This window comes from Oreochromis aureus, linkage group 3, assembly GCF_013358895.1.
Source record: "Oreochromis aureus strain Israel breed Guangdong linkage group 3, ZZ_aureus, whole genome shotgun sequence".
In the NCBI taxonomy this organism is placed as follows: domain Eukaryota; kingdom Metazoa; phylum Chordata; class Actinopteri; order Cichliformes; family Cichlidae; genus Oreochromis; species Oreochromis aureus.
Genome location: NC_052944.1, coordinates 102,189,567 through 102,214,290, shown reverse-complemented (window position 1 = coordinate 102,214,290; position 24,724 = coordinate 102,189,567). Strand labels below are relative to the sequence as shown.

The window sequence follows — 24,724 nt, the reverse complement described above, 5'->3', positions numbered from 1 at the left end:
AGCAAAGTGTGCCTCCTCTGCCCTGACACAGGAGCGGGGAGTCCAGCGACCTGGCTGTTTTGTCTTTGCCGAAAGCACAGCATTGCTTAAAGGGGTCTCCACCCTGACTTCCAACCGGAGCGGCCCGCGGAGGTTACAGCGCCGGTGCACAGACGCCTGCCAACGGGTCCGAGTAACAGCTAACGACGGCTTTAACGAGGCGCCGTGACGTCACTAAGAATTAAGGTTTGGGTTTTTTGGATCAATCTTTATCTTTATTCCAATTGAGACAAAAGAACAGGAGCAACAGCTAACTCAGTAAACAGATTACCGGAAGTGTGCTCGGACACGTTGGTCAGAAGTTAAATCAGCCTAAACAAAGACACTGAAGGTTGTCTTCTTTTTGAATATTTACCCGAACAATGATGTCATAAGTGTGTAAGGTTGGAGGAAAGTTTGATAGTGTGAGGCTTATGTGCTCAAATTGTGGTTATGCCGGTGTGGCTTGTACATGTACACACGAGACACAAGAGTTCTTCTTTACTGATGTTTACTGTGCTCCTCTTAACGTACACAGGTACACCGTAGAACTGGTGAATTCAAATGTACAGTAAAGTTATATTTCAACATTAAATCATATAAAATTTGAAAAATATAAACAAACATACCACTTTGGCCCGAAAGTGGACACACTGGTGTATTTGGAACTTAGGACTTATTATTTCTTATTTAGCTTGACATTCACATGGCAAGACCATCATCATGTGCAGCTTCTCTGACCTTTTTCCTAAACAGGAAGTGATCTCTGTGCTGTGAGGAAATTAGGTTTTGTGTTCACAGCCTCCCTTTAGTGAATATTGTTGTGTGCCCACCTTATTACTTAAATTAGGCAGCGTACTCTGAATTAAATCAGGACATGAAGCACGGTCTTTTTCTTGCTTTATTAAACACTGTCCATCTGACAACTAGCCACCTAACGGGCCGCCCTCGGACAACAACAACCGGTTCAAAGGTCATCCCCTCAAGACATAGTCAAATATCAATACATGACATCCCCCTTTTCCTTAGATTCAAACTTCAGTTTTAATAATTTAACTTTGATGTCTTTTTTTCTCCAACATTGAACATTCCTTCTTGTCTTACTTTCTAACACTTATATTTTCTAACTGTCTCACCACACGTACCCTTTTTTATTCAATATATACATGTACACATACACATATGAACTTGCAACTTGAAACTTAACCATTTTAAGTTACCTCTTCAACTTAACATATTATAGTTTATTTCACCACAAAATCACGAAACCTCTCAGGTATCCTTTTAGCCCTCTGTGATCTACTTGATCTCTCTGGCCCCTGGAAGCCCTCTTGTGGTGTTGGAGTGAAGGTGTCAGTCTTTGTGGGTGTTTCACCTTCCTCCCTTTCAGGTATAGTGTTTTGTTCGTAGTGTCTTTCTCTGGTCTCATTTGTCTCGTATTTCTTCACATGTGTCGTGTTCCGATGATAGCGAGCTCCTGTTGGTGATTCAATAATGACTTGGTTTCCAGTTCTGCTTACAACTTTGTGTGGTGTTGCATTGAATGGTGTTGTAAACTTGTCCACTTTGTCTTGTTGAACCAGCACTGTGTCTCCCGTGTCAACCTTTGAATACTCAGCTCCCCGTCGTTCATCAGCCGAAATCTTTGATTTTCCTTTCTGTTCTGCGTCTCTGTCACGCACGTCCAACTCTGTTGTTTTCGCCTCACTGATGTTCGGTAACTTTCCTGTCATTTTGCGGTTGAACAGGAGTTCTGCTGGACTTTTGCCCGTGGTTGGATGTTCAACGCTGCGATACACTGTTACATATTTTCTTAGCTCTCGCTTCCAGTCAAGTCCTTCAGCTTGTGCGATCCTGATTCTTTTCATCAATGATGCATTTTGACGTTCCACTTCCCCATTTGCTTGAGCCCATTTTGGTGTAGTTTTTATATGTTTGATTCCATTAGTTTCACAATATTCTCTGAACAACTCAGATTTGAACTGTGGGCCGTTATCAGATTTGATGGTAACTGGTAGCCCATGTCTGCTAAACATACAGTCAATAGAGTCAATGACTTTTTCAGCAGTTGTAGATGACATTACATCATACTCATAATACCGACTGTAGTAATCTACCAGCACAAGTATTGAGTGGTTCGAAGGTAGCGGTCCCAGTAAGTCTACCGCCACATCTCGCCATGGTCCATCCGGTAAAAGTGTATTTCTCAGGGGTTCAGGTGGATCTGGTCTGGCTACTATTTGACATCCGTGACAAGCTTTACAAAATTTTTCTGCAGCTTTGTCCATCCCTGGCCACCAAACTTTTGTTCTGAGATGTTGTTTGGTTCCAACAATTCCTAAATGTCCTTCATGAGCTAGTGACAGTGCTTGAGCTCTGAGGTTTTCTGGCAATACAATGCGAGTTCCCCGCAAAACTATGTAGCCGATGACACACAGTTCATTTGCAATGGGTGCATATGTTTTGCATTTTTCAAAATGTCCATTTTCAATAGCTCTTCGCACTTCTGTTAATTCTGAGTCTGTAGCAGAGGCTTCTTCAACCTCTCTTGTTGTGAGTGCTTTTGGAGTAGCATTAACTGCGACAAATCTCACATATTCTTCAGATTCATGCTTGTGTACCTCTTTTGACGTGGTGTCAGAGAGCAGTCTTGACAGTGAATCCGCAATGTTTTGCTTTCCCGCAATGTGCACTACTTTGAAGTCATATGGTTGCAGTCTGAGAACCCATCTTTCTATGCGTGCACAAGGTTTAGATCTCTGGCTGTATATGACCTCTAATGGCTTGTGGTCTGTGACGAGGTCAAACTTCCTGCCATACACATATGGATGTAGTCTCTCACATGCCCACACCAGTGCTAGGGCTTCTCTTTCTGTTTGAGAATATCTTCGCTCACAGTCTGTTAAACTCCGACTCACGTAGCACACTGGTACCTCTTCTCCGTTCTGTATTTGTATTAGCACTGCGCCCAAGCCTACAGGGCTTGCATCTGCTATGACTCTGGTTGGGGCTTTTTTGTCAAAATAGGCTAGGGTACCTGCTCTGGCTAACTCAGCCTTTAGTCTTTCAAACGCTTGCTTTTCTTCTGGCCCGAATGTGAACATAGTTTCTTTTCGAGTTAAACGTCTAAGCGGTTCAGAGAGTGTAGCAAACTGTGGTATGAACCTGCTACTGAAACCTACCAGTCCGAGAAAGCTTCTCACCTCAGTAGCATTCTTCGGTTCCCGGGCTTCCACCACAGCTCTCACTCTTTCTTCAGTTGGGCCAATGCCTTTCTGCGTCAGCAGTATTCCCATGAACACAAGTCTGTCCATGTTGAACTGACACTTCTCTGAGTTTAGTGTCAGGCCACAGTCAGAGAGTCTCTTCATCACAGCATGCAGGCACTTATCATGTGTTTCCTGATCTGGTGCATGTATGATGACATCATCTGAAATGTTCTCAACTCCTTCAATGCCAGCTAGTGCATTGGCAATCTCATGCTGATATTGCTCACTAGCTGATGAGACTCCAAATATTAGCCTTTTGTATCGGTACACTCCGTTATGCACTGCAAATGTAGTTATCTCTCTTGACTCCGGGGTAAGCTCTAGTTGATGGTATCCCCACTTGAGATCGAGTTTGCTGAAGATTGCAGAGCCGTTTAGTCCTTGCAAGATTTCATCCACAGTGGGTATGGGGTATCGTTCCCTGATTATTGCCTCATTTGCTTTTCTCATATCTAAGCACATTCTGATATCTTTGTCACATTTCTTTGGGAGCACCACTACAGGATTTACCCAAGGTGTAGGTCCTTCTACACGTTCTATAATGTCCATGTCGATTAGTTCATTGATCTTTTTCTCCACTGCATCCCTCAAATGATAAGGTATGCGCCTCAGTGGCTGTGCTACTGGTTTCACATTTGGATCAATGTACAAGCTGATCTGTTTGGCGTTTAGCTTCCCTACTCCTTTGAACACTTTTGGATACTTTTCTTTAAGAGTGTGCTTTAAATCTGTGACAGCCGCCACATTTTCACCTATTTTCAACACTCCTAACTTTATAGCAGTCTTTTTCCCCAGGAGTGGTTCACCATTACCTCTAATCACAATAAATTCAGCGTCTTCAGCCCTGTCACCAATCTTGATTTCACATCTGAATGCACCTTTAACCGTGAGTGCCTGTGCTGAGGAATATGCATATAAATTCCTCTGCTCTTTGGGTACATATGAGTGACATTTTATCTTTTTAGCTTTTAGCTTTTCCCATATGTTTTCTCCCATCACATTACTTGTAGCTCCAGAGTCAACTAACATTTTCAACTCTATTCCCCCAACAGAAAAGGTAAGTTTCTCAGGTACATTATCATCATTTACAGTAAATGCATAATCATCTTGTTCAACAGCATTCACATTTTGTTTCTTTTGTCTTTTTGTACGACACATTTTTGAAAAGTGGTCCTTACCATTACACTTGTGACATGTTTGTCCTCATGCTGGGCATTTGGGATCTTTGCCCATGTGGTCAGTATAACCACACCTGTAACACTGTCTGTCTGTTTTATTATCATCTTTCATTTTTCCTTTTGGTCTGTTGTCCTTCTCTTTCTTTGCTGTAAAAATCCGGCTGACCGTGTCCTCTCCTTTCTTTTCCCCGGCGACGCTCATCGCCGCCATCTGCTCCTCCACGCGTTCGCAGTGTGAAGCCACCTCCAACGTGCGAGTTAGAGTTAAACCTGGACCTTCCTCGAGCAGCTTTCTCCGTACACATTCAGAAGTGCATTTACTCAGGATAGCGTCCCTTATCTGGTTATCATTGTCACCTTGAAAGTCACAGTCTCTTGCAGCTCGCCTCAAACGTGTACAAAATTGTTGCACAGTCTCACCTGGTGTTTGGGACAATTTGTGGAAAGTTTGGCGTGCGTATGCTGCATTCACTTGAGGAACAAAATAAGTGTTAAGCGCAGTCACTGCAGCGGTGTAATCCGTCGCCTCTCCCGTCTGTGGTAGAGTGGAGAAGACGTCCTGCACGTCCTGTCCGGCCAAGTGCAGTAGAAGAGCGCGTCTCCGCTGTCTGACCGCGTCTGTAGCATTATCCGTCAAAATAAGACCTTTCCCATCAGCAAACAACTCGAAGGATGTTAACCACCGCGTCCATCTTGGTCCGAGCGTAACTGGATCAGTGTAGCAGGCGAACGGTTGAATACCTGACTTTTCCATGTTAGCCCACAAGTTTTCGCTAACACCGTGCCGCCGCTGGGTCTACTTCTCACAAAAACAAAAACCTTGTTTGTGTCATCCTCGTCGCCATTGTTGTGTGCCCACCTTATTACTTAAATTAGGCAGCGTACTCTGAATTAAATCAGGACATGAAGCACGGTCTTTTTCTTGCTTTATTAAACACTGTCCATCTGACAACTAGCCACCTAACGGGCCGCCCTCGGACAACAACAACCGGTTCAAAGGTCATCCCCTCAAGACATAGTCAAATATCAATACATGACAAATATGAAAGCTGAAAGCAAAAAAAAGAGTTTAATGAATTAAAATGGATGGCGCCTGTGTGTTTGGCACGCCATCTGTCGCTCTCTTCTATTTGTTTTATTTTATTGTTTTTAGTCAATTTTGTGCAACATGTTAGCCCTACATTGTTTTATGATCGCCAGACATTATTGGAAATAGGCTTATCTACCCAAGCTTTAGCTCGGTTTGGAAATGACAACCAAGGCTTTCTGCCTCCCGATTTGGAAGTAACACCACCTCACTGGCGTTCCTTACCTTTGCCACTGGATGTGCGGAAGCGACGCAGGAGACGGGGTAACCGTGGAGGTCGCCTTCTCAAACTGAGACTCAGGATTTCTTGTTTTCCTCATGAGCTTCGCTCAATTTCTCGATCCTGCCCGCGACTCTTGGTGCTGTTGCGTGCTGTGGACTCCTGCTTGGTTCCTGTTGTGGGATCTCTTGGGAAGGGTTCTGCAAAACCCTCTCCTCTCCGACATCTGCGTTGGCGTGGAGTGGACCGAAAAAACCTCCGACCTGTGGATCTGGTTGTTACCGCCTCGGAAGCTCCCGAGCCAATTCCCCTCAGGTTGGGTTTAATTAACGCCAGATCGGTGGCAAATAAGACATTTATTATGAAGGAATTTTTCTCTTCCCGTGCGCTGGATTTTCTCTGCTTGACTGAAACTTCCACCCGGTGAGTTAAGTGCCTTCTCTGAATTACTGCCGGCTGGCTGTGCCTTCTTTAGTGTTCCGAGAGTTTCTGGTCACGGAGGAGGGCTAGCTGTTGTTTTTAAGGCACATCTTGACTTTAAGCAGCTATCCCCATCGACACGCCACACCAGTTTTGAACTCTGTTTGTGCGAACTGGACCACTCGTCTTCGCTGTTGTGTGCGATTGTTTATCAGCCCCCAAAATATAATAAGGACTTTTTATCCGAGTTCACAGAGTTTCTTGCTGACTGTGCATCGCGGTATGACCAGATCCTTTTACTTGGTGATTTTAATATACACGTCTGCTGCCCGGGGAAGCCCCTGGCTAAGGACTTTCTGGACTTAGTGAACTCTTTTAATTTTGTTCAGTCTGTTAAAGGTGCCACTCAAGAACGTGGTCACACACTGGACTTGGTTTTATCACATGGTTTATCTGTCCATAACATACTCGTCGAGGTTGCGGTGTTCTCTGACCATATGCCTATTTTATGTGATATTGTTCTTTTTAATCCTGTTGTTAAACAGGCTGTACCTGCTCGATGTTATCGTGCTTTTGGCTCAGATACCGCCGAGCGGTTTTCCATATTGTTTGACCAATTTATTTCTTATCCTCCTGAGTTGTCCACCTCAGATGGATTAGTTTCGTATTTGGATTCTGCTTGTAAATCTGTCCTCGACGCTGTCGCTCCTTTTATATTCCGACAATGCAAGCCAAAGGCTAGTCCTTGGCTAACTGATTTTACCAGAGCCACTAGAAAAGAATGTAAAAGATGTGAAAGACGGTGGAAAAAAGATAGGCTGTGTGTCTCTATGGAAGCTCTTAAGACTAGCTGGAAAGTCTATCAGAGAGCAGTAAAGGCTGCCAAGCACTCCTATTTTTCTCAACTTATTGCTGCCAGCTCGCATAACCCTCGTGTTCTATATAACACTATAAATTCTGTAATTAATCCGGAAGGCTATATTCTTTTGCACTCTTCTGCGGTTATGTGCAATAAGTTTCTTAATTATTTTGTGGACAAGGTTGCTAGTTTGAGACCTCCGACTCTACCTATTGCTGACTCACCCATGCATGGTTCTTTCTCAAGTCTGTTCTCTGCTTTTCTACCAATTGTTTTATCTGATTTAGAGAAACTTGTGTTGAAAGCTAAACTGTGTGGCTCTCCAAATGACGTTGTTCCTCCCCGCTTTCTCAAAAAGGTATTTCCTATCATTGGACCACACATTCTGAACATTATTAATACTAGTCTTTTGTCTGGTCAAGTACCTAGGGAATTTAAGCATGCAGTCATACATCCTTTACTTAAGAAACCGGGCTTAGACAGTTCAGTCATATCAAATTTTAGACCCATCTCTAAACTTCCCTTTCTTAGTAAGATTCTGGAAAGGATTGTATACACTCAGTTGATGGACTACTTGAATGACTCTAAATTGTCAGAAATCTTTCAGTCTGGCTTTAAGCCATTCCACAGTACGGAGACAGCCCTCGTAAAAGTTATGAATGACATCCTGATAGCCACAGACCATGGTAAATATGCAGTGCTGGTCTTGTTGGACATGACTGCTGCATTTGACACAGTGGATCACGATTTGTTGATCTCCCGCTTACAGCACTGTGTGGGAATTTCTGGTTCGGCACTTTTGTGGTTAAAGTCCTATCTCTTAAATAGGACCTTTTGTGTTCAGTTGGGGTCGGCTTCATCCTCTGTGGCCCCTCTGCTTTGCAGTGTGCCACAGGGATCTATTCTTGGGCCGTTATTGTTTTCACTGTACCTTTTGCCTCTTGGCGCGATTTTCCGGAAACATAAAGTGCCATTCCATCTATATGCAGATGACTGCCAGCTCTACTTACCCTTTAGTCTTTCTGATAGTCTCCCAACTCAACCTCTGCTTGACTGCCTTACTGATGTCAAAGCATGGATGGCAAAAAACTTTTTAAATTTTAATGATCGGAAGACAGAAGCAATTTTATTTGGCCCAAATCGTTCTTCTCATACTCCGGATGTTGATCTTGCAGCTTTAACTTCCCAACTAAAGAGTTCGATCACAAATCTTGGAGTTAAAATTGATTCTGCACTTACCTTTGATGACCATGTAAACAGGGTGGTAAAATCAGCATTTTATCACCTCAGACGTTTATCAAAGGTTAAGCCCTTTGTGTTATTCATGCCTTTATTACCTCACGTTTAGATTATTGTAATTCTCTTTTAATAGGGGTTGGGTAGGGCACTTTGTCACGCTTGCAATTAGTGCAAAATGCTGCGGCACGATTTTTAACTGGCAGAAGAAAATTTGATCACATCACTCCAATATTGGCCTCTCTACACTGGCTTCCAATTGAATTTAGGATCCGTTTTAAAGTCCTTTTATTGGTTTTTAAATCTCTAAATGGTCTGGCACCTGTTTATTTGTCTGACTTGTTGAAGCCCCACGTCCCCACTCGTTCCCTTCGGTCAGCTGAGCAGTTGCTGCTTTCTGTCCCAAAGTCACGGCTGAAACTTAGAGGAGACCGAGCGTTCTCTGTTGCAGCGCCGATGCTATGGAATAACCTTCCTCTCCAAATTAGACAAGCTTCATCAGTGCCAGTTTTTAAGTCTTTATTAAAAACCTATTTTTATTCCTTGGCTTTTAACTCTGTGGGTAACTGATTTTTTATTTTTTTATTTTTTTTTATTTATTTATTTTTTTTAAATTACTATGTGCATATTAGTATTGTATAGCACTTTGGTCTACCAGGTGTGTTTTTAAAGTGCTATATAAATAAATGATGATGATGATGATGAAAATACAGAAGAGTTGTAAATGACTTCGTGTTGGTGGGTTGGTGTGCAGAAAGGGGCTGAGAACGCAGCGTGGGGGGATCCGGTGCTGGGGGGAGGGGTCCGACTGGTTGAGGCTGGTCAGTGAGGAGGTCTTTGATCCTGGAGCAGGCGGATGGGGTTTTGGTGCTGAGCGCTGAGCTGCAGTCCTCACGGAGCTCTTCCTTTTCTCTACATAGCTCTGTGCTCTGTGAATGGTGATGATGATGCCATTCTCCTCCAGGGTCAGAACGGTGGAGTGAGTCAGGGTGAGGTTGATTGCCCAGTGAGGATCCTGTCCCGAGGTTCACCGCTGTAGAAGACTGCATGTGGTTGGAAACAGGATCCTCCTGGAGCAGAGCTCTGATCTGTTTATTGCAGGAGTTAAAACAGACTTCACCTACAGCAGAGTGTGTCGGTGTAAGAGCAGGAGGGTGGTGCTGATCCAGTCCCCAGACCTTTGCATGCTCCAAAGAGTTACAGGAAGGTTAAAATGTGTTCATTAATTATTTATCGTGAAACAATAACTGGTCTACCAGGAGGACTGTTTCTGGATTTTTGCTTGTACAGATGAAATAGTGACGAGGAGTTCAGTTTTTAATAGGGATGGACTGATCCAATATTGCGTATCGTATTGGTCCGATACTGACCTAAGTTACTGGATTGGATATTGGAGAGAAAAAAAATGTAATCTGATCCATTAAATATCACAGAAGCACCGCACAAAACTTGCGACATGGCGTAACCCAGCTCATGACATTAGCAGTCACAGCAGTTATTATGTGTCACGTGATAGAGCGGCTGTGACATGCGAGACCTGTCGGCAGTCTGGTGGAGCATTTGGAGCCTCGCTACGTACTTGCAAATGCATTTCATTTAGTTATCCCAGAGAAGTAAAGCATGTGTGAGTTCATCTCTGAATGTTTGTAAAGCATTCTCACGTTAAGCTTAACAACCGATATATGGAGCGACTGCCTCTCTCTCCCTCCCTCTCCTGAAACTGATCAATGATCGGCTGCTTTTCTGTCACGAGTCACATCTCTCTTTTTTATTAATCTCCCACTTTGCACCAGAAAATGGAAACCAGCGGATAATCAAGGCATAAATGAGGCGGAGGTGGGTTTGGTTTATTTATTTTTTTATTTTTTGCTGGGAGTTGGATTTAAAAAACAGTTTTACTGATTATAAAATTCACTATCTCGGATTCATATCGGTATCTGCAGATATCTAAATTTATGATATCGGTATCGGACATTAAAAAGTGGTATTGTGCCATCTGTAGTTTTTAATGAGCGACCAGGATGAGAAGGCCTGATGATGATCTTAAATGTGTTGTTTGGAGGAAAGAAGTTAATAACAGCGTTCTCATAAGACTTCATTATTGAAAGTTTATTTTTGAATGAGTTTGTCTTCCAAAGCAGAAGAGTCAATAATCCATTCCCAAATCAAAAAACTGTTCCATAACAATCTTTAATTTCCATTAAGTATTATTGCAATTATAAATAAAATGGCTCTGCTCTTTGGAGTGATGTCAGGAGTAGAGCCAGTCTGAGCTGACTGAAGTCATTCCACCTTAAATCAGCTGCAGTTACAATGCTGAGTAGCAGCAGCAGGAAGGCAGCATGTGTTCAGTTTAACTGGCACAGACTCAAGTGTGTTGTCACTTTGTTGTTTATTACCTGCACAGGTACAGCCGGCGCCTTGATTGGGCACTTTTATGTGAAGGAAATGAAATACTGATGTACATATTCTAATGTCATCAGTCGCAGCACAACCGGGTCATCGCTGTGTCCCACTCTGTCCCCCTACAGACGCTGTGTCACAGTCTCTTCATCCACAAACACTGGGTGGTGCAGTCGCCTTACAGCTGTGCGCTGCCCTGAATGATGTGATCATTAAGTTTGTCCTCTGTGCCCCCTGCAGGTTTTCCAGATGATTGTTGACGGTCACAGGAGGGAGGAGAGGAGGATGAAGGAGGTGGGCTGTCAGTGGGAGAGCCCCGTGGAGGACAGGAAAGAGGTGGGCTGTCAGAGCGAGGCAGTGCAGGTGGATGTGCTGAATCAGCAGCTCAGCTGGAGACACTCAGGTGAGACTCAGGTGGATGCATGATCTATGACTGTTACATGAGAAACATGGAGCTTCAAACTCAGGTCCAGTGTAACATTGAATAGAAAAGAATAGAATATCTCTTTATCTTTATTGTCACTGTTACAAGAACAATGAAACACAGTGTGGCATCTTTCCATTGTGTGTAATACACAACAACATAAGTATCTATGCCATAACACTGAGTGACCTCAGTCCTGCTTACAGTAAACACATCCACACACTGCCTGTGGCTCTTGTGGTTGGAGCTCACATCTGCGCTCAGCATAAATGCGTCCTTCCCTCTCTCTCGCAGGTCTTCCTGGTACGTCAAAGCCCCCTGCTGACTGCACGGCAGAGGAGATGCTGATGGCCGTTCGCTCTCAGTTTATCGACAGAGTGTCCGAAGCTGTCCTGAGCAGCCTGCTGGATAAACTCCTGGAGCGCCGCATTGTCATCGATGATGAAATTGATTTAGGCAGAGCGAATGGAAGGGTGAATAATGCCCGACGGGTGATCGACATGGTGCGGAGAAAAGTATCCCAGGCCTGCTCGGCTCTGATTGCCGCTCTCTGCGAGGCTGATCCGTTTCTTTCAAAGGAGCTGCGGCTGAAGTGAAGCACTGCCAAATGTTTTCCATCAGACACACAGGTCAGCACTCACAGGAGAGCAAATTATGACTCATCTGTAACACTCAGAAGCAGCTAATACCTTTCAGTATTCAATCGTCCAATCCACTTAGAGTTGAAACGTGAGCGCTGGCTCGTCTATTTGTTTTGGTTTTCACATCGAAGGTTTTCACAGAGACGATTTTCTATGCATCTTTATTGCTTTATACAAACAAAGATGATCCAAACAGCAGAACATGGCAGAGTTTCAGCAGCTTTCAAGACTGAAGTGTTCCAGAAATGAGGTCTTGAGTCAAACCTGAACAGTGAGCTCTGTGAAAAAGTCCAACAGAAACCAACAGATTAATGAGGATTTTGGCTGTTTTCATGTTGTTGAAGTAACACGTGTCAGGGAGCAGAGTAATGGACTGTTTTGTGTGTTTCTTTCTGTATCTCTGATCAATGTGAAAATAAAAGATGAGTTTCCTGTCACCGTGTCTGGTTCAGTCTGGATCTGTAAAATAACCTTGAACATATTTAGTAACTGACAGTCATAAGTATTGATCATTGTAGGTTTTCACAAATACTTGAGATGTTGTGGTGAGTCAAGAAGCTAATAACCATCCACACCTGGACCCTAGTGTACTGTGACCTGCAGTGAGCGGGGGTGGAGGTGACGGGGAGTGATGGTGAGCAGGTGCTCTGACTTCATGATCTGAACAGGACTCTGTAATGGATTTGTTACAGGCAGGGAACTCTAATCTGTCCATATTCATCTTCTACATCAGAGAATAAAGAGAAGCCAAAGATTTAGTTACAGATATCCCGACAGTGCGCCAGTGAAAGGTTCAAGTAAACTAAACCTCCTGAAGGAGGGCAGTAGGGGTTGTTCAGATCTTCGGTTTGGGCCAATCCCATGGGCTAAGATCCAGCTACCGGGCACTTAACTTCTCTACCCATACCTGGCTCCAGAGTGGGACCTCTGTAATGATTTATTTCCTTTAATAGGAATTGTCTGAATTGCTCTTTGTTTGGCCACCCTGAACCCATCTGCCTCGGGAGACCAGGAGCAGGGGATGAATTATGGTCAAGATTGACAACTCAATGCTAAATAAATGTTTAATCAAAGTTAAAAAACTGATCAAACCTCATGGTCTAAAAGAAATGACATTGGAATGACATTGATTCATAGTGTCCTGTTATCATTGATTGTTCTCACCTGGTCAAGTATAAATAGATCAGCAATCACATTGAAAAATCATCTATTTATTGTTAGCTGGGAAATTAAAGCTGCTACTATTTGGATTCCATTTCAACCTTCTCACAGTGGTACAACCCATCAGACCATAATTTAAAAAGTCCCTGATTTATAGTTGTGAGTGAAATTATATTGAGTTATAATTATATCTCTGGGTCCAGAGATGGAGTCTCTGGGGCTGTTTTCTGTTTGAGTCTGGCTTCAGTTCAGTCTAATTTAGCAGCTCTGACATCAGAGATTGTAGGGGAGGAACAGCCACACCCACAGGTGAGTTTCCCACCCAGAAACAGAGCGTGAACATCACCTCTGTCTGTGCCGTGTTGGTCACAAGGTTTGTTCTGGGCTTTTAAGTGGAGGGCTGGAACTTGTGAGTGATGGAAGCTGAGAGCTGTGTTTGCACATGTTCAGTGTGACAGGATGTTGGCTGGCTGTGAAAGCTGAATGCTCTCTTGTTATAAGTGATGTCACACATTAGGATAACTGTGGTTGCTCTCTGTCAGAGTACCAGGACCTCACTTTGACCACATGATTTTTTGACCAGGACATGTCCTTCAACGCACATGTTAAACAAATATGTAAGACTGCTTTCTTCCATTTGCGCAACATCCCTAAAATTAGAAATATCCTCTCTCAGAGTGATGCTGAAAAACTAGTTCATGCATTTATTACTTCCAGGCTGGACTACTGTAATTCATTATTATCAGGATGTCCTAAAAACTCCATGAAAAGCCTTCAGTTAATCCAAAATGCTGCAGCAAGAGTCCTGACAGGGACTAGAAAGAGAGAGCAGATTTCATTGGCTTCTTGTTAAATCCAGAATTGAATTCAAAATCCTGCTCCTCACATACAAGGTCTTAAATAATCAGGCCCCATCTTATCTTAATGACCTTGTAGTACCATATTACCCTTTTAGAGCACTTCGCTCTCGCTCTGCAGGCCTACTTGTTGTTCCTAGAGTATTTAAAAGTAGAATGGGAGGCATAGCCTTCAGTTTTCAGGCCCCTCTTCTGTGGAACCAGCTTCCAGTTTGGATTCGGGAGACAGACACTATCTCTACTTTCAAGATTAGGCTTCAAACTTTCCTTTTTGCTAAAGCATATAGTTAGGGCTGGACCAGGTGACCCTGAATCCTCCCTTAGTTATGGTGCAATAGGCATAGGCTGCAATGCATGCCCATGATGCATTGAGTTTTTCCTTTCCAGTCACCTTTCTCACTCACTATGTGTTAATAGACCTCTCTGCATCGAATCATATCTGTTATTAATCTCTGTCTCTCTTCCACAGCATGTCTTTATCCTGTTTTCCTTCTCTCACACCAACCGGTCGCAGCAGATGGCCCCGCCCCTCCCTGAGCCTGGTTCTGCCGGAGGTTTCTTCCTGTTAAAAGGGAGTTTTCTCTTCCCACTGTCGCCAAAGTGCTGCTCATAGGGGGTCATATGATTGTTTGTATTTATTATTGTACGATCTACTGTACAACATAAAGTGTCTTGAGGCAACAGTTGTTGTGATTTGGTGCTAAACAAATAAAATTGAATTGAATTGAATTGAATAGATGGAGCTAGGCCGTGGAGAGTTTTAAAGCAAATAAAAGAATTTTAAAGGGAACCCTAATAGGAATGGGCCTTCAGTGAAGTGAAGCTAAAATAGGGTAAATGTGCTCAAACTTTCGAGTGCCAGTTAAAAGACAAACTGCAGCATTTTGCTCCCTCTGTAGATAATTGATGTATGAAGCACTGACCCCTATATAAAGTGAATGACAGTAATCCAGGTGAGTGCTAACAAAGACGTGGATAACTGTCTCAAAGTGCTGCTGTGAAATAATTGGCTTAATTTTAGCAAACTGCCTCAGCTGAAAGAAGCTTGATTTTACCACTGCCTTAATCTGAATGTCAAGCTGCAGTTCACAGTCCACTTTGACTCCCAGGTTTGTCACATTTCGATTAACATATTGGGCTAAGGAATGTAAATACACAATGGGGGTCTCAGTGGGGTTACCAAAAATCATCACCTCAGTCTTTTGTTGTCATTGAATTTTAAAAAGTTAATGTCATTACTTCAATGTCATAAAGACACTGAAGTAATGAGTGTATGGAATATGAGCCTTTTTTCTTTTGATGGAAACAGATCTGACAGTTATCAGCATAAAAGTGAAATGCAATGCCGTGCTTTCTCAGTATAGAAAATAAAACTTATTTGATTGAATGAAAGACTAAATTATCTGAAGAATTTGGTGAAGCATGGTATCTAGAGTAGGTGGCACTCATGGGAATAAGTTTCTGTAAAAGAAGATCCATCCATCCATCTTCTTATCTTATCCGGGGCCGGGTCGCGGGGGCAGCCTAGGCAGAGAAACCCAGACCTCGTTCTCCCCAGCCACCTTCTCCAGCTTGTCCAGGGGAACACCAAGGCGTTCTCAGGCCAGCTGAGAGATATAATCTCTCCAGCATGTCCCCGGTCTGCCCCGGGGCCTCCTCCTGGTGGGACATGTCCAGAACACCTCACCAAGAAGGTGACCAGGAGTCAGATGCCCGAACCACCTTAACTGGCTCCTTTTGATGTGGAAGAGCAGCGACTCTACTCTGAGGCTCTCGTGGATGGCTGAACCTCTCACCCCATCTGTAAGGGAGAGGCCAGCCACCCTTCAGAGGAAGCCCATTTCCGCCACTTACATCTGCGATCTTGTTCTTCTGGTCACTACCCACATAGGTCAGGGTAGGGACGTAGATCAACTGGTGAAGTCAGCGTCCTCAGTGTCCGCATCACTGCAGCCGCAGCACCAATCCGTCTGTCGATCTCCAACACTGACTTCTCCCGTGACTCGTGAACAAGACCCTGAGATACTTAAACTCCTCCTCTTGGGGCAAGAACTTGTCCCTGATCGGGAGTGAGCACTCCACCCTTTTCCGGCTGAGGACCATGGCCTCAGGTTTGGAGGTGCTGATTCTCATTCCCACGGCTTCACACTCGGCTGTGAACCATTCCAGTACGAGCTGAAAGTCATCACCCGATGAAGCCAACAGAACCACATTATACGTGAAAAGCAGAGGGGAGATTCTGAGACCACCAAAGTGAAAGTGGCTACACCTAGAAACTCTGTCCATTAAAATTATGAACAGAATCCGTGACAAAGTGCAGCCCTGGCAGAGCCCATCACCCACCGGGAATAAGTCCGACGTATTATATAAGAAGAAGATTTGTGAATCACTCCTTTCCCGGGGACAAAGTGTTGAAAACGTAGATTAACTTGGTGGGTTCAAAGCCATCTTTGTGTGACAGTTTATTGTCATTACCAGTGTTTTGAGTAGCAAATATGTGATATTGGAAAAATACCCCAGATATATAACAGATTGGCTGTGGTGAATGTAAGAAGTTTAACAGGATCTAGAAGACTGTAAACAGAGAAACTTCCTGGCTTTGAATGTTTGTATTGTTCATATTCCAATTAAAACAGTGTCAGCTGGGATCAGTGTGTTCACACTGGCAGCTGCAACAAGATTTCATTTCAACAGTGAACATTACTCTGACCAGTCTGACCAGTTTGAAGGTAAATATACACAGTGATGAAGGACAGAAGGCTTCAGTCAGATTAACATAAAATAACAAGCTCAAAGACATTAAAATGATCAGGATCCATTAAAAATGTTGCATTGATTTGATTTCTTTTCATTAATAATTTTTCCTGTTTATCTTTTGATAAAATTACTGTTGTTGGAGGAAATCTGATTATGAATTAATTAATTAATTAATTGGTTGATGTTTTTAAACATGAGCTTGTAAAAAAAGTTAACATGACATCTGTTCAACCAGTCATGATGTATGTAGTGAAAACTACTCCTGAACACAGAAAATTCAAATTCAAATGTAAAACGAATGAAACTAGAAAAAAAATCGTGAATTGTTAAAGTGTCCAGTTAAATGGACTCAACTGCTGCTCCTGCTGAGCTCCTCCCACCTGTCCTGTTTCAGGTGGCGTCCCGCGTTCTTCCAGGAAGCAGCTCACCTGTGTGTTCATTGTTGGTTGTTGTATCATTCCTTGTGTCAGAGGATTGTTGGTAAAGATAATGGCGAGGGTTGCGAACCCTGGCTGGATTGAGGGCATCTACCAGATGAACTTAGAACCCATAGAGTGGGGCAGGGAGTGATACAACATGAAGTATGGTGACATTCCTTGTTGGAATGTCAAAAGAGGGAATGTTGGGATTCAGAGATTCTTTTATTGCTACCATATAATCTGCTTTATGATAAATGCATTAATAACATGTTTTACAGTATTATTTTAACAGTAATATTTCTTACAGGGTTCATATTGCATTGAATATGTTTGTCATCACATTCATTCTATTCACAGGTTGAGTTCAGTTTATACACAATGCATAACTGTGCTTGTTTAGAGTTGATGTTCCATCCAAGAGGGTTTTAAGCTTCACTGGTGAGAGTGTCCAGGTGATACATGTTGAGGGAAGATGAGAACATAGCAGGTTAATTGCATGCATGCTTACAATACACAAATTAATGTAGTAGCAGGCCTGAGCGAAGGCCCAAGTGTCTTCTGCTTCTTATTTGAGACCTGCGCCAATTCTGTCTACTTAGTGATTGGTGACGAGGGTCCATTATTAGCCCTTAGAGACTCTGAAGCTTAAAGTTTATTACCTTAAAAGGCAAGTGATATAGAAAAGAGAAGTTACATGTCTGTTTATAGTTATTAGAGATGTACAAGATGTACCCTTGTCTGTAAACAATGACTGTACACAATGTATTTTTGACCTGTATTGACGTGTATGTGTGGGCGTTAATTTTCTATGCTATAAAAACAGCATTCAATGTATTTTTGTCAGAGGAAGACATATGCTGATGTTTCTTCTCCGGTGTTAATAAACTCATCGTTTGATTGCACTGTCTGGTGCCTCCGTCGTTTGTTGTTCTGGTCTCCAATTGATTGATCTCGCACGATAGTGTTTAGTGTCCAGGTGTGGAGTGGAGCTTGTTGGTGGTGTGTCTGAAGAAACTGTAAGTTTTCTTTGTTTCCTCCTTTAACAGTTTGTCTTTAGGAACTTTATTGTTTGTTCAGCTCATGTTTGATTTCTTCACACAACAAACTGTGTTTTTATTTCCGGTCTCTCCTTTAAAGTCAGTGTGTAATGTTTTCCTAGCTAACATCAGCTGTGTGCAGCTTAGTTCCAGCGCAAACAGCACAAATCTGCCGCTCCATAGTTCATGGTGACGGACTCACAGCTGGACCAACAAGGTCGAGTGTGTCCGCCATTTTCTGTTAGTATGTGATCAAGGCCTGGGAGTAAGAGCAGCAGCAGAGTTAGTTGATGGTTAGCAGCTGAACTGCTAACCATCAACTAAGCAGTTCAGCTTAGTTGATGGCAGACACCAGCTTATTTAAGGACACTAACCTTTTAGCTTTCAAATCATTTTCCAGAAGTTGCTGTTACTGTGTACTTGTTTGTTTGTTTTTTGTTTGGGAGCTGACACAGTCTCAATGGAGATGGGTTTTGGGGAGATAACAGGAGGGGAGAAGCTGCAGAGAGGCATGTAAGACTGCAACTCTGCTTCCTGGTCCCAACTCTGGATAGTCATATTTTGGGGGTTAAATAAATTTGTCCATATTTCTAGAAATGAGAGCTGCTCCACCCAAAGTGGGATGGATGCCGTCTCTCCTAACAAGACCAGGTTTCCTCCAGAAGGTTTGCCAATTATCTATGAAGCCCACATCGTTTCTGGGACACCACTCAGACAGCCAGCAATTTAAGGAGAACATGCCGCTAAACATGTCACTCCTGGTCTGATTGGGGAGGGGACCAGAGAAAACTACAGAGTCCGACATTGTTTTGGCAAAGTTACACACCGATTCAATATTGATTTTAGTGACCTCCGATTGGCGTAACCGGGTGTCATTACTGCCGACGTGAATTATGATCTTACTGTATTTACGTTTACCCTTAGCCAGCAGTTTTAAATTTCCTTCAATGTCGCCTGCTCTGGCCCCTGGAAGACAATTGACTATGGTTGCTGGTGTCTCTAGCTTCACATGTCTGAGAACAGAATCACCAATTACCAGAGTTTGACCCCCGGCGGGTGTGTCGCTGAGTGGGGAAAAATGTTTAGACACATGAACCGGTTGGTGGTGTACCTGGGGCTTCTGTTTAAGACTACGCTTCCTCCTCACCGTCACCCAACCGCCCTCTTTCCCCAGCTGCTTGGGGTCTGCCGGGGAACAGCTAGCGGGGCCTACGCTATCTTCGGCTGCACCAGCTACAGGGGCCTGGCTAGCTACGAGTGAATGAAGGGTGCGAAGCCGAGTCTCCAATTCAATAATCCTGGCCTCCAGAGCTGCAAATATGCTACATTTGTTACAGGTATCATTACTGCTAAAGGAGGCCGAGGAGTAGCTAAGCATCTGACACAATGAGCAGGAAAGTGCAGGAGGGACAGGTGAGGCCATGCTGCTAGCGCGCTGGCTATGAGCTAAGCTAAGCTAGGTAATCAGTGAAGACACAATGAGTGAATATTTTGGCTATAAATCAGAGTGTGCTTCAGATGAAGGATGTGAAGATTATACAATGAAAAAAGAATGCATCTAAAAGTTTTTAATTAAATTGCTAAGCAGATAAGCTACTCGAAAATACAACTTTGTTTGAGCAGGAACAGGAAGTGATACTCTACCGCAGAGAGAGCAAACACCAATGACAGCGCCACACGCATGTGTATGTATATAAATGTGTAAGTGGAAATATGTCTGTGTTTGTACGTACGCATGCATATATGCATGTATTTATATATACATATATGTATGTATGTATGGGTGTATCTGTATGTATGCAGGTGTATGACTAAGTTGTACATATCCTTCTTGTGTAAATTTAAGTCTGTCTTTGTTATTATGTAAATACTTACGCTATTGTGTATTTCACACGGAGAGATGCCAAACTGCCTTTCATTGTTCTTGTAACAGTGACAATAAAGAGCTATTCTATACTATTCTATTTTGGATTAATTGAAGGCTTTTCAGTGAGTTTTTAGGACTTCCTGATAATAATGAATTACAGCAGTCCAGCCTGGAGGTAATAAATGCATGAACTACTGCCTCAGAGTGATGGATATTTCTAATTTTAGAGATGTTTGCGCAAATGGAAGAAAGCAGTCTTACATATTTGTTTATTATGTACATTGAAGGGCATTTCTTGGTCAAAAATGACTCCAAGGTTCCTCACAGCGTTACTGGAGGCCAAGGTAATGCCATCCAGAGTAAAAATCTGGTTACATACCACATTTCTAAGATTTTCAGGGCCGAGTACAATAACCTCAGTTTTATCTGAATTAAGAAACAGAAAGTTCGCAGCCATCCAAGTCTTTACGTCTTTAAGACATTCCTGCAGTTTAACTAATTGTTGTTTGTTATCTGACTTCATGGACAGATAGAGGTGGGTGTCATCTGCATCTACATGGTCTCCACACACAGAAAATCTGCGTTGCACACAAAAAATAATCTACCCTGAATTGAAATAAAAATAAATATGTTAAATTTCATTCTGTTTTGCAGTGTGAGTCAGTAAGTGACCGGTGTCTGGCTGCTCCAGCCAATGATGCGATTCACATTTGTATATACACAGCTCATCAACGTTGTTGACAGCGCCCTTATGTGCCGACACTGGTGTTTTAGCTAGCAATGTCATTAGCGTGGCTGACATGGAGTGAAACCACGCTAATGACATTGTCTGCAACCATTGGAGACGTGAGGAGGATCAACAGAACAATTGAGAAAAAAAGTGTGGACTTTTTAAATTGTGTTGATAGGCCACGTAAAACCAGAGTTATGATATAAAAATATATGCAGTGTTTGTTTGTTTTCCTGAATACTATCGTTGTTTATATTTACTGTGCGAAGAAACGGTAAAAACTGCGTTTCATAAGGAAAGTGCTCGAAAGCACTCTCTGCCTGTGAGCAAAAACAAAACCAAAAACCCTCACCCTTTCCTACTGGTGGCAAAATGTGCCATGTTGACCAATCCAAAAATGATATGGCAACATGGCATTTGGTTTTTTAGGAAGGGGGAAAGTTTTAGGAGTGACGATGGTGTTTTGAGATGTGAGAGATTTGTGATGTTTAGTGTGTCTGGAGTCTTAGTGTGTTGTCTTGTGTAGTTAGTGTGTAGTGTAGTGAATATTTTGTGTGTCAGAACAATGAGGCGACTGCTGAATGTTACAGGTGTTACAGGAGTGATACATCTCCTGTTGTCAGGCCTGCAGGTATCAGGCTTGTTATGTTCTCCTTTATCTCATAGTGGACAGAAATTATTTTTTGGAGTGGCACAAATAATTTGTGTGGCATCAAATTTGAAGCAGAACACCTAATTGTTGTGTAAATAGTTTGAAATGTTTATTAAAAAAACACCTTGGCTGCATTTTTAGGTAAATAGCTGCAAAAACATTGTTGTTTGAACAAGATTTCTTTTTAAATTTTCATTGTAAGTGGGCTAAAGCACTTAATTAAAAGTAGTCTAACATAAATAGAAATGCTGTAATTTGATTATTTAAATACACCATGTAACTTGGATGGATTCAATGCTGGCGTGACCACGTCTGCTGTTGCTCAGAGTGGTCCAAGGGGTCGCTCAGAGAGTTTGTGTGTTTGCTCAGACACATGAAAAATTAGAGGGAACTTTGGTGAAGAATCCCAGATTTTACGCCCTATGGGAGTGTACCCCCTATTGATCCTCTGCCTAATCACACAAGCCAAGGTGTCAAAATGGGTGTGGGTCACAATCAGCCAAGGTTTCAGGTGAACCCATTGTGAAACCTAGCCTCACCCTATCATGTGATTTATTGAGGTCAAAAAATGTGAACTTTGGTGTCCTCAAAGAGTGACCTTTGACCATTAGATGCAGATGGACAGCTGAGTCTTGTCCTTGGTTCTTCTATGTTGTGCCATGTGTTTATGAAATGGCTGTTTGGTCTCTCCAACATCGAGGTCTGTGCATCCCTTGCTACACTGTACAGCATATACTACGATGTTCAGTTTGTGTTTGGTATGAATCAGTTTGTGTCTGAGTGTGTTGCTGGGTCTCCACCAGTTACTCTTAGAACTGAAGAAGCTTCTCTGATGAAACGTCTTCAAGAAACTCAAAGAAGTCCAGACGCTTTTCTTTCCAAGCTCCTCAGACTACTGACGCTCGTTTCTCTCTTTTCAAACATGAAATTTAAAGTGAATTTTGAATCAAATGTTTCTTTTCTTTCTCCCTCAGAGTGCAGACATGTCTGCTGCCAGCAATCTGCGATCTGAAGATCAGTTTCTGTGCTCCATCTGTCTGGATGTGTTCACTGATCCAGTCTCTACACCATGTGGACACAACTTCTGCAAAACCTGCATCAGTCAGCACTGGGACATGAATCAGAGCTGTCAGTGTCCCATGTGTAAAGAGACTTTCTACACTAGACCTCAGCTGAGGGTCAACACCTTCATCTGTGAGATGGTTGCTCAGTTCAGACGTGAAGCTCAGCAGAAAGCCAGCAGCAGCAGCTCAGAGCAACAAGCTGCCAAACCAGGAGAAGTTCCCTGTGACGTCTGCACTGGAACCAGAGTGAAGGCCCTGAAGTCCTGCCTGGTGTGTCAGACCTCCTACTGTCAGACTCACCTGGAGCCTCATCTGACAGTGAAACGTCTGAAAAGACATCAGCTGATTGATGCTGTGGAGAACCTGGAAGGCAGGATGTGCACGAAGCACGATAACCTTCTGCAGCTGTTCTGTAAGACAGACCAGACATGTGCCTGCATGCTCTGCTCTGTTTTAGACCACAAGAACCACGAGTTTGTTCCTCTGAGAGAAGAATATGAAGGAAAGAAGGCAGAGCTGGAGAAGACAGAGGCTGAGATTCAGCAGATGATCCAGAAGAGACGACTGAAGATTCAGGAGATCACAGAGTCGGTGAAGATGAGTAAAGATGCTGCAGACAGACAGAAAGCAGAAGGTGTTCAGGTCTTCACTGCTCTGATGGAGTCTGTTGAGAGACGCCTGAAGGAGCTCATGAAGGAGATCGAAGACAAACAGGAAACTACAGAGAAACAGGCTGAAGGTCTCATCAAAGATCTGGAACAGGAAATCTCTGAGCTGATGGAGAGAAGCTCTGAGGTGGAGCAGCTCTCACGCTCTGAAGACCACCTCCACCTCCTCCAAAGCTTCTCCTCCCTGAAAGCTGCTCCACCCAGCAAGGACTGGACAGAGGTCAGAGTTCATCCACCATCATATGAGGGGACTGTGGGGAGAGCTGTGGCTAAGCTGGAGGAGACAGTCTGAAACCCCATGAAGAAGAAGCTGTTTGAGGCTGAGCTGCAGAGGATGCAGCAGTATGAGGTGGATGTGACTCTGGATCCTGATACAGCTCATCCTAATCTCATCCTGTCTGATGATGGAAAACAAGTGTATCATAGTGATGTGAGGAAGAATCTTCCAGACAACCCAGAGAGATTTTCTCTGTGTCCTTGTGTTTTAGGAGAGCAGAGTTTCTCTTCAGGCAGATTTTACTTTGAGGTTCAGGTTAAAGGAAAGACTAAATGGGATTTAGGAGTGGCCACAGAGTCGATCAACAGGAAGGGAGAAATGACACTGAGACCTCAGGATGGTTTCTGGACTGTAGGGCTGAGAAATGGAAATGAGTACAAAGCTCTTGCTGGTCCTTCAGTCCCCCTCTATCTTCATCCTGGTCCTGAGAAGGTGGGGGTGTTTGTGGATTATGAGGAGGGTCTGGTCTCCTTTTATGATGTAGGTGCTGCAGCTCTGATCTACTCCTTTACTGGCTGCTCCTTTGCTCACAAACTCCACCCATTCTTCAGTCCCTGTCTGAATGATGGTGGTAAAAACTCTGCACCTCTGATCATCTGTCCTGTCAATCAAACTGAGTCGAACAACGACTGATGTTATTTGATGACCTGATTGATTTTTCTTGAAGGGAAAAAATGAACATGTTGAGTGTAAATCCTCTACAGTCTCCATGTTTCTATAGAATCTGATTATCGGGGCCTGTGATTCACATTTTGATCTGATTCTCATTGAATTTTATGCAAGCAGAAGAAAAGTTGAATCATGAAATGTTCCCACTAATGGAGACTCGAGCTGAAGAGCAAATATCAGAGAATAAATGTTAAAAAGCTTCATTTCACAATAAAGTTTGTTAAATGCTTTGAGTGAATACAGAATCATGTGTGGGTGTTATTCAGTCTAGGTGAGTTTTAGTGTAAATGGCTCTTACAGGTGACTCCAGCCTTTTAAAGTAAGAGTCCATCGGGGCGACTGTCCAGGCCTCTAAAACCATCCTAGGTAACAAGTTGGTGAGTCCATTTAAAGCTTTGAATGACAGCCATAAAAAGGAGCTTCTTTGATCAGCACCAGATTCCTGTTGATTTTCAGAATAAAATGATAAATCCTTTAATACGATGGCTGATAATTACCAGTTTGATTATTTCAGTCAAAGCTGAATCTGCTCAGAGAAAGAGGAAAGAAGAAGTGACACCAAGTTACTTTAATTCTGTCAATACAAAGTTAAACAGTCACAAACCGTCAGTGTGACGTTACATTAGTGACAGAGTGCTCTTATTGTGAAAATCTGCCTCCGCTCAGATGAAGCCCTGGCTTTCCAGGAAGCAGATGAACTATAAGGAAGTAAGTGGAGCTTGTTGTTGCTTTGTTTCCTCCTTTTACAGTTTGTCTTTAGGAACTTTACTGTTTGTTCAGCTCATGTTTGATTTCCTCACACACAAACTGT

At 43.0% G+C, this 24,724-nt stretch overlaps 3 protein-coding genes across 3 annotated transcripts; 2 read left to right on the top strand and 1 right to left on the bottom strand.

Annotated features, from left to right (window-relative positions):
* Window positions 1-12,192, top strand: LOC116318252 (caspase-1-like). Its single transcript, XM_031737205.2, has 3 exons — window positions 1-225; window positions 10,931-11,093; window positions 11,409-12,192. Exons 2-3 carry the CDS (start codon window positions 10,940-10,942, stop codon window positions 11,708-11,710), a joined length of 456 nt encoding a protein of 151 aa, XP_031593065.1. The 5' UTR covers window positions 1-225; window positions 10,931-10,939; the 3' UTR covers window positions 11,711-12,192.
* Window positions 12,193-17,830: 5,638 nt separating this feature from the next.
* LOC116318248 (E3 ubiquitin-protein ligase TRIM21-like) lies at window positions 17,831-24,106 on the top strand. Its single transcript, XM_039609135.1, has 2 exons — window positions 17,831-17,965; window positions 22,210-24,106. The coding sequence occupies exon 2, from the start codon at window positions 23,266-23,268 to the stop codon at window positions 23,875-23,877; it is 612 nt and encodes a 203-aa protein (XP_039465069.1). The 5' UTR covers window positions 17,831-17,965; window positions 22,210-23,265; the 3' UTR covers window positions 23,878-24,106.
* LOC120438651 lies at window positions 18,576-19,409 on the bottom strand (the record flags this gene model as incomplete). The annotated part of the gene is made up of 1 exon (XM_039609107.1): window positions 18,576-19,409. A coding segment is annotated over exon 1 (834 nt), but the record flags the coding sequence as incomplete, so codon positions are not given.
* Window positions 24,107-24,724: the final 618 nt, after the last annotated feature.

Excerpts from the sequence above, each read along its gene's own strand:
- LOC116318252 (XM_031737205.2), top strand. The coding sequence starts at position 10,940 with ATGATTGTTGACGGTCACAGGAGGGAGGAGAGGAGGATGAAGGAGGTG. Across the intron at positions 11,094-11,408 it reads GCTCAGCTGGAGACACTCAG|GTCTTCCTGGTACGTCAAAG; the intron begins GTGAGACTCAGG and ends TCTCTCTCGCAG.
- LOC116318248 (XM_039609135.1), top strand. The coding sequence starts at position 23,266 with ATGAAGAAGAAGCTGTTTGAGGCTGAGCTGCAGAGGATGCAGCAGTAT.